Source organism: Sapajus apella, unplaced genomic scaffold (genome assembly GCF_009761245.1).
Source record: "Sapajus apella isolate SASKATOON/1434 unplaced genomic scaffold, GSC_monkey_1.0 scaffold137, whole genome shotgun sequence".
Taxonomy (NCBI): Eukaryota; Metazoa; Chordata; class Mammalia; order Primates; family Cebidae; genus Sapajus; species Sapajus apella.
In genome coordinates, this window is record NW_022437077.1 from 1,778,554 (window position 1) to 1,787,892 (window position 9,339).

The window sequence follows — 9,339 nt, forward strand, 5'->3', positions numbered from 1 at the left end:
GTCTAGCCTGACCAATATGGTGAAATCCCATCTCTACTAAAAATACAAACATTAGCCAGGCGTGGTGGTGTGCGCCTGTAGTCCCAGATATTCAGGAGGCTCAGACGTGAGAAATGCTTGAACCCGGGAGCCCAGGAGGTGGAGGTTGCAGTGAGCTGAGATCGCACCATTGCACTCTGGCCTGGGTGACAGAGTGAGACTCAGTCTCAAAAAAAAAAGAACTTCCAAAATTTTCTTCCTAAATAGACTGGAATAGACTGGCTGTGCCCTCTGTCCATCCCCCGTTTCCTCTCCTGCTTTCTGCCAGTCTCAAGGTCATGATGGCTGGGGCTTTGACAGCCACTTTAGATGTGAGGTATCATTAAGAATGCAAGCCATGTGCAAAAGAGCAAAAAAGGAGCCCAGTGCTCAGTAACGATGGAACTTTAATGTAGCCCTGTACTTTTTACCTCTATATGAGGAAACAACTTTATATCTTAAGTCATGATCTTTCACTAGCAATCCAGGCTTCAACGCATTTTACAGCCTGAACTTTGGCAGTCTTATCTCTCCCTTCATTTCCTCGAATCCAACAATTCACTCAAACGCAGTGTTTTTCAGCTTCTCAAGCATATGCTCTCTCTATTTAAAGTCTTCACGAGCTGCTCATCTGCCTGGCTTATGGACCTTGCCTGGCTAACTCCCAATCATCCTTCAGCTAAAAACAGCTCTTCAGTGACCATACAAAAGATGCCCCTATTTTCTGGTGCCAGAGTAGTTCCTCATCATGCTATTTATTACACTGTGAATTGCAGCATTTACTTGATTTTCTCCTCCATAAACAGTAAACTCTATGAAGGCAGGTATACAGTACAGCCTGTCTTGCTCTAAACTGTATTCCAGATGCCCAGTGTGGGTGTTCAATAAATATTTCTTGACTGAATGAATGAGTGATAGGAATATGGGATTGGTTAGAGAGCTAAAGACATATACCTGTAGTGGGTTTGATATATTTGCGATGTGAAAAATGAAGTAGAATAGTTGGCATATGATTATTTGTTTATTATTTATACCATGCTCTGTTCCAAAAAGGATGTAAGGGGGCAGCATGGCTTGAGTACCGCCTCACTTGATGTGTTAAGGAGTTCACATCCATCTAGAGATACATGTTTGAGAGACGCTATTAGAAGACTACGGGATGGTTTGGGGGAGGGAAGAGTGCTAAGAAAAGCAGTGATATCTTGTCCAACCTCATCTTCTGTCTCCTCACTTGGAAATCCTATCTCAGGAGTTAGCTAAAAACTGGTGGGAGAGTTGAAGCAGGAAAAAGGTTAGCAGTAAAGCAGGAGAGGGTTAATTCTTAGAAAGGTACACGATCCCACCATCCTTCCCACCTCTGGTGCCTACTGCAAGTCAAGAGTCTGGTCTTCTCCCAGAAAGCTCTGGCTGGGCCTACGGTATTGTGTGGAGAATAGCCAGCATGGTCAGTCTGTAGGCAGGGCAGGGGCCCACTGCTAGCTGCAAGCTCCAGGCTCTGCCCCTCCATCACCCCTTTCCTCCTCTTCATCCGACTGTACCAAGGGCGTGTCTGCTCCATCATCACTTGGATTTGGGCTGTGCAGATTAGTGGAGGAGTCAGAGGATGAGGAGGAGGTCCTAGATGTGGTCCTGTCTGATGGAGGCACTGGCAGGCTCAGCTCCTCCAAATGGCTGTCGACCCCTGCCCAGAGAGAAAGCTGGTCAGGCCACAAACAGGGCTTCAGAGAACTCTTACAGATTATCTGGCCAGAAGAAACTAAAGCCTACAGAAGGGCAGAGGCTTATCCAAAGTGACTTTGCCAGTCCAGCAAAGAGCCAGGATTAAGACCATCATCTCCTGACTGCCAGCCCCTTCCATGTCATTATGCCATGTCTGGGTTCTTAGAGTTGGGTCAATCAATGCAAGAGTTCAAGTTCCACCTGCATCACTTACTGCTGCAGAGTGGCTTTGAGCAAGTCACTTTCCCTTTCAAGGACTCTGCTCCTCCTCGGCAAAATGAAAGGGATACCTACATCCCCAAAGCATTTTGGGACTAAAACCTAAGAATGCTTATAAAATGTCTGGCATAGTAAGCCATCAATAAATAGTAGCAGTTTTAATTAAAAGAATATCTATCTTACAAGTTAAGCATATGGGCTTTGGAGTCAGACAAACATGAATTCCAGTCTATCTACCTTCTGGCTACAATGCAACTTAACTTCTCTGAGCCTAATTTCCTGTTTATAAAATGGGGATTATATCACCTACCCTGATGGGACATTGTGAGGATTGAGAGAATACATGTAAAGTACTTTAGTACAGTATTGGGACCTATTAAAGTACTCAATAAATATTAATATCATTATAATGACTAAAACTACTTAAGTTGCCAAATGTAAAAATTCTATTTTCACATTATTTTAATTATAGTGACTAATTATATTAATCTAACAAATGTAAAATTAAAGAAGAGATTGGCCATTTCTAGAATTTTGGATTGGAGATGTGTAACCCAGTTCCCCCTCACGGTTAACTTCCCTAAAATCAAAACAGGCAGCTGTTTCGTTGGTGGAAACACCCACTTCCAGCCCTTACTTGTATACTTCCCAGCCCAGCCTTGCAGCCTCATTTTAGAGCCTGACATCCGGCTCTGGCTGACTAGCACTGAAGTCCCCAAAGCAGAGGGGCATACCAGACGACTGGGGGGTTGGTGGAGGATCTTCGCAAGGCAAGAACACATCTGCTCCGTCCTGATCCCCAAGGTCAATAAGTTCTACTTGCTCCAGTGTGTCCACATTCACTTCCATGGATGAGATACTACCTATGGGGGCTGTGGATCAAGAAGGAGCAAGTCAGGAGGACCCAGGCTACACACCAGGACAGTGAGAGTTCCATGTCAGGTCCCAAGTTAGAAGTAGAGAGGGCTTCTAAAAACCAGAGGGGAGACAGTCCCACAAGATTCAGGACCCCCAGGACATCCTCCCTGCCCTACCCTAGTCCCTCTCCTCAGGACTTGGGACTTACGTCTCTGTGACTCGAGATGCAGGTGGGACAGAGGAAAGACAAACTCTGTCTCTGGCTGTAAAATGTCCTCGAAGAATTTCTGCCGCTCCCGAAGGCGGAGCTGCTGGCGCTCCAGGGTGGCCCGAGGATTTGGGTCCATGTCAGCTCCTGCGGGTAGAGGAGCAAGACAAGTACAGCTGCAAAGTCAAAAGAGAAGATGGGGGCAGGGGCCTGGGCTCAGGGAGCCCCACTGCAGCCAGCATCCCAGCAGTGGGGCTCCTGGCTCCAGCCTGGACACCTCTGCCCTTGGCGACCTCTTTCCCCATCCCCCAAAACCAAGTGTGTCCCACAAACCAAGTCTCATGCAGAGGCGGGGCTTGCCCTAGCTGCACAAAGGGGATGCCAGTTCCAGGCACCACAAGAGAGGTACTCTGTATTCAGCGAACACAATGTCCAACTCTCCCTATCATGTCCTCCTGAGAGGGGTTAGAGGGATTACAGGAGTTGGTTCAGAATAAATGGAGGAGGTACTTTTTCCCCTTAATAGACCCTGTTGCCTCAGAAGGCCAGGGGCAGGACAGGTTAGAGACAGAGATTTCAGGGTGGAGGGTTCCCTTCCTCCAGTGCTGCAGCTGTGACTCCTTCCCATCCTTCAAAACCCAGACAAAGGATAAAGCAACCCCTCCCGCGCCCCTCCCTTACTACACACACACACACACACACACACACACACACACACACACGTGCACACACGTGCGTGCCATCCACTCCAAGCATTGCTCTGAAGTCACAGACCTGACTTCCAGACTAGGTTCTGCCTCTGTCACCTTTCTGGTCTTAGTCTCCCCATCTGAAAATGGCATAATCAACCTACCTGCCTCAAATACAAGACCCTGCTTGTGAAGGTGAGCTGTTTAGGAGACGACCATCTTTCCTTTTAATTCCCACAGTTCTTTATCTGACCCCCTCCTCGGACACATCCCACTGACTTATCTCCCCATTAGTCAGCGAGGAGCAATTGGAAAGGCGGGTCCTGGGTCCAGTTCAGAGCAGGCCTTCTGACCCCTAGGGTTGAGAAGCTGCGAGCCAGCCACAGCACTGAGGCTATGGGCCAGTCCAGGCCGGTGCATTCACTCCCATTTGCTCCTCTCCTTCCCGGTGTTCTGCTCTGAGCCCATCACCAGAGGCAGGAGAGTTTCCAGCTTGAGGATCAGACGTCATCCTCCGCAGACTGCCTTCCCCACCTCATCTGCACCCAGCGTATCCCAGACCCTGGCCAGCTCCACGGGCGCCGCGGAGGTGGAGAGGGACCCAACCCCGAGTGGACAAGGCAGGGCCAATGAAGTGTGGAGAGACCGAGCGGCCGCGGGCCGGCCGCGGAAGAGCGAGGTGCTGACGCCGATTCCAGGGAAAGGCTCTTAGAGCTGCCGCCCAGGTCACAACGCTAAAAATACCCAGGGCCCCTGGAGCCAGTGCTCCAGAAGCGGGGAGGGGAAAGGAGAGGTCGAGGTGGGGGGAGCGGACGGGGGTGAGGGGCTCCAGGACGCCCCCTGTCTTTTCCCCTCCCCCTGGCCCCACTGATCTCACGAGACTGAAGGAGCTGCCCCCTGGGGGGCCGCGGAGCCCGGAGCTGGAGAAACCGAGTTGTTTACGCAACTGTAGGTGCTGGGGAGAGGGTGAAGAGATTTGGGGGCAGGAGTCTGCCAGGGGCCGGGCAGGAGCCAGCGAAATGGAGAACTCCCTCTCGGTCTGAGCCCCACCCGCACTGGAGCCGGCAAGAGGGAAAAAATTCCCTAAAAAGGGACACGAGGCGTCGGCGGAGGAAGGAGGAGGGGGGGAGGGCGCTCCCCCCAGGCCATTCCCCTCGTGCTCCGGTCCCCTCCGCGATCCCCCGAGGCACCTGCGCCCACCGCCGATGGAGCCCCTACCTGCAGCGCCTGCGCCCCCGCTGACTCAGTCCGTCCGCTCCGGCGAGGCGGCGGCGGGGGCGTGGGAGCGAGCCGCGCCGGCCGGGGTGGGGCTGCGCCTCCAGGGCTCCCGGGGGACCGACGGGCCCTGGGAGCCGGGAACGAGGAAGAGGCGGGAGGCGGAAGTGGGGGAGGGGTGGTGGCGGGCGCACTCGCTCGCCGCTCGCCCGGCGGCCTGCGGCAGCCCCTGCGAGCGCGACTACTGGTACTTCCAAGGCGGTCAAAAAGTTACCCGCACGCATCCTTCCTCCCTCCGCCCAGCCGGGCCCCGCTGCACCACCCTCGCCGCCGCCGACGCCGGTGCGCTTGCCTCTGCTTGCTCGGATGCACTTGCTGCGCCCCCGCCCCGCGCAGACCCGCGGCGGGCACCCGCGCCGACTCTGCCCACGCACACTTGATGCTCTGCGCCTGCTGGGCAGCGCCCACGCAACGACTACGCACCCGAACCCTGCCTCCGGCACCCTTGGCCACACTTGCCACACTTACACGCGCGCACTTCTCCAGTGGACTCACGAGGGAAAGAGAGGGTGGGGACCTGCAGGGCACTGACCCGGTGCCGCCCAGTAGGGCGGGTGCACAGCAGCAGAGGACCCCTGCCCTGGGACTCGCCCAGCTGGTTGCCCCCGATTCCTGACTCTGGGACTAGACAGAGCCGCCGCCCAACCTACCAGTGCACTGGGCGGGGTGGGCGCCGGGCCGGGCGGGTCAGGGCTGGAGGGGTGGGCCCCTGCGCCGCGCCCCCAGACGCCGGCCAGGAGCCAGCACCTCCACGGTGCTACGAGGGGCGCTGCACTGCCGGCCTGGAGGGGTGGAGGGGCGAGGCGGCAACTGTGAGAGGAGAAACGTTTGCCCTCTTCGCAGCGCCTCCTGGCTCAGACCAGTGCTAGAAGTGTCCAGTATAGCAGCTCCTGGAACAAGACTCCGTGGCCATTCCCTTCCTCCTCCCTTCCAGCCATCCCTTATAGTCATTGCTCTGAAAGCAGCGTGGGGACGGGTGCGGGGAGGGGAGTTGGGGGATCTCTCTGAGATACTTCTGCCGTAGGGTCACTGGATCATTCATTCGACAAACATCCGCGAGCAAGCCAGGAACTAGGAGTCATCCTTGCCACCTCCCTCTCCCTCTAAAATACACCTCCATTTCCTGTCGATTCTCCTTCCTAAATATCTTTCCAGTCCACCATTCCTTCCGTTTGCCCCAACATCGCCCGCCTGGGCTCCTAATGCAGTAGCCTTCTCTCCGGTTTTCTTGTACTCACTCCGGCCTGGCTACACTCCATTCCCTGCATTGCAAGTCGGCCGTTATTTCAGAGTCCAAGTCTAATGTGCCCCCTCACGCCGCCCCGCCTCCCCGCCCCCCACCTCCGCCGTTGCCCAAATCCCTCCATTGTTAGAATAAAATCCGGGCGCTGATATCTGAGCTAAGTCTTGAAGACTTGAGTTCAACAAGCAGAAAAGAGGGGGAAGGGCATGTGCAGAGGGAGGGAAGTGTGAACAAATCATTGACACATTCAGGTTTCCCTGACAGGGGACCAGCATTCTGTACAAATACCTAAAGCACTGCCTCATATTACTGGGCTCTCAAAACAACCCTGTGAGATAAATACAGCATGCAACTTTCCCACTAGTTTACAAGCATGGAAACTAGTTTGCGGGAGGCAACAAATGCAGTGGTTAAGAGCACAGGCATTGCAGTCAGACTGTCTTGGGTTGTAAACCTATTGCTGCCTCTAGCCAGCTGGGTAAACACTTCTCTGATCCTTGATCTCTTACCTATTAAATAGGAATAATTAATCCCTCCCTCTTATGAGGTAATTTATATAAAACGCTTAGTTCCAGGACTTGGGCACTTTGGAAATGCTCAGTAATCATTAGCTGTTTTGATTGTAATGGGGTCTGAGAAAGGGAGAGAACTGCTCTCTTCCACCAGTTTCTGAAACTGTAGGAAGTAAGCCCTAATTGTTAACACTTCCACAGAGTTTATGTGCCAGTCACTATTATAAAACTTTACAAAAATTAACCCTTTTAATCCTCTTGCTGTTTCCACTTTACATATACAGAAATTGAGATACAGAGAGGTGAAGGAACTTGTCCCAAGCCCTACAGCTAGTAAGTGATGGAACTGGAATTTAAGCCCAGGTAGGCTGCCTCCAGAGACTGTAACCACTACTCCCAGCCTGTTCCCCTTTTATCCTGTTATAGTTTTCATCTACTAAGAAATATTTCAGTGGGTTGGTTTGATTCTTATTTCTCATTAATGAATAGATACTTCATCTAATTTTCTAGCACAGAAAAATGAGGCCAAGTCAGGAGTACAGTGGATGAGAACTTAGCTCCCAAAGTCATGTCCCCATTTTCGGAGATGTATACTTTCTTTTCGTTTGTTTTTTTTTTTTTTTAGATGGAGTCTCACTCTGTCGCCCAGGCTCAGGCTGGAGTACAGTAGCACAATCTCAGCTCACTGCAACCTCCGTCTCATGGGATCAAGCAATTCTCCTACCTCAGCCCCCTGAGTAGCTGGAATTACAGGCATGCGCCCCTATTCCCCTGCTAATTTTTGTATTTTTAATAGAGATGGGGTTTTGCCATGTTGGCCAGGCTGGTTTTGAACTCCTGGCCTCAAGTGATCTACCCATCTCAGCCTCCTAAAGTGCTGTGATTACAGGAATGAGCCACCGCACCAGCCCAGACATATCCTTGAGAATACGACTCCATGGATTATTTTGAGCCCAAGATGATGAAAGATCAGGAACCTCTGTCCCTTCTCTTTGCCAGATATTTACCATAAAGAAGGAATGGAGAGGAGGAAACATGTAATCTGAAAATATTTCAGGGGGCTAAGCTGGAAGGGTGTCACCTAAGAGAAAGACCAGGCAGCAGGCCAGGAGTGGGTGGCCAAAAGGTTGAAAAGCACTGTGAAAAGGTAGACGGATTTAGACTCTGGCTTCCATCTAGGATGCAGAAAGCGGGAAGAACATCATTACCACACTACTAAGTTTTAGAAATTGTTGGTTAATGTACAAAATCACAACTTTTGTCAAACTTATCAGAGACCTGAGGTTGCAGAGCAACCAATTAAACTGCATTCCAAAGAAGGACAGGAGCCTCCAAGAAGAGATGGGATGCAGGCACTCATTCAGTTGTGTAGCAGGAGAAAGACAAGCTCTCCTTGCAAGTATGTAAGAAAAGTTCAGCTAATGTTTATGTTTTTATTTTTTAGAGACAAGGTCTCACACACTGTCCAGAGGCTGTAGTGGTGCAATCATGATTCACTGTAACCTTAAACTCCTGAGCTCAAGGTATCGTCCCACTTCAGCTTCCCCAAATGTACATCACCACACATGGTTAATTTTCTGTTTTTGAGGGGGTAGAGATGGGGTCTTGCTATGTTGTCTAGGCTGGTCTCCAACTCCTGGCCACAAGTGATCCTTCTGCCTCAGCCTCCCAGAGTGCTGGGATTATGGATATAAGCCAATATGCCAGGCCAAAATTTTTATGGAATTACTAAAGACCCAGTGTAGCTAGCATGACTATATAGAATCTGTAGGCGATATAGACACTGAAGTAATCATAGAAACAACAAAATTCAGACCTCGTTCAATTCCTGAAAAAATTGACTGAATTCTCCACACTAATAGCCTAAGAGATATTACAATTTCTAGGCATAAATAATAATAAACTCAGTCCTTACCAAACACTGTGGCCAAAACTCAATAAAAAAATTACAACACAGGCCAGGTGCAGTGGCTCACGCCTGTAATCTCAACACTTTGAAAGACCAAGATGGATGGATCACCTGAGGTCCGGAATTCGAGACCAGCCTGGCCAACATGGTGAAACCCCATCTCTACTAAAAATACAAAAATTAGCTGGGCGTGATGGCAGGTGCTTGTAATCCCACCTATTCGGCAGTCTGAGGCAGGAGAATTGCTTGAACCTGGGAGGTGGAGGTTGTAGTGAGCTGAGATTACTGTATGCCATTGCATTCCAGTCTGGTTGACAAGAGCAGAACTCCCATCTCCAAAAAAAAAAAAAAAAAAAAAAAACCCACAAATTTTAAAATACCAAAACAAAACAAAACAAACAAACAAAAAACCTATCAAGAGACAAAGCAGGCCAGGTGTGGTGGCTCATACCTCTAATCCAGCACTTTGGGAGGCCAGGACAGATGGATTACTCAAGGAAAGGAATCTGAAGACCAGCCTGGGCAATATAGTGAGGCCCTGTTTTTATATTCAAGAGAGAAACAGAGACAGAGAGAGAGAGAGAGAGAGAGAAAAAAAAAAAAAAGACCAGGTACAAGACCCAGATGCTGTAGTTATCTGACAGAGAACTTAAGACAACTATAAGTAATATGTGAATATGAAAGGCTTT

The 9,339-nt window shown here is 50.6% G+C and overlaps 1 protein-coding gene across 5 annotated transcripts; it reads right to left on the bottom strand.

Annotated features, from left to right (window-relative positions):
• Positions 1-1,020: 1,020 nt before the first annotated feature.
• On the bottom strand, positions 1,021-6,109 carry DBNDD2 (dysbindin domain containing 2). 5 transcript variants are annotated; one of them, XM_032263681.1, is made up of 4 exons: positions 5,455-6,109; positions 3,023-3,169; positions 2,691-2,828; positions 1,021-1,699 (listed from the first exon to the last, which is right to left on the bottom strand). In XM_032263681.1, the coding sequence occupies exons 2-4, from the start codon at positions 3,159-3,161 to the stop codon at positions 1,494-1,496; spliced, it is 483 nt and encodes a 160-aa protein (XP_032119572.1). In that variant the 5' UTR covers positions 3,162-3,169; positions 5,455-6,109; the 3' UTR covers positions 1,021-1,493. The 5 variants fall into 5 exon arrangements, with proteins under 5 accessions (XP_032119572.1, XP_032119568.1, XP_032119569.1 ...); XM_032263677.1 differs by lacking the exon at positions 5,455-6,109 and adding an exon at positions 4,930-5,349; XM_032263678.1 differs by lacking the exon at positions 5,455-6,109 and adding an exon at positions 3,876-4,908.
• Between the last annotated feature and the right edge of the window lie 3,230 nt (positions 6,110-9,339).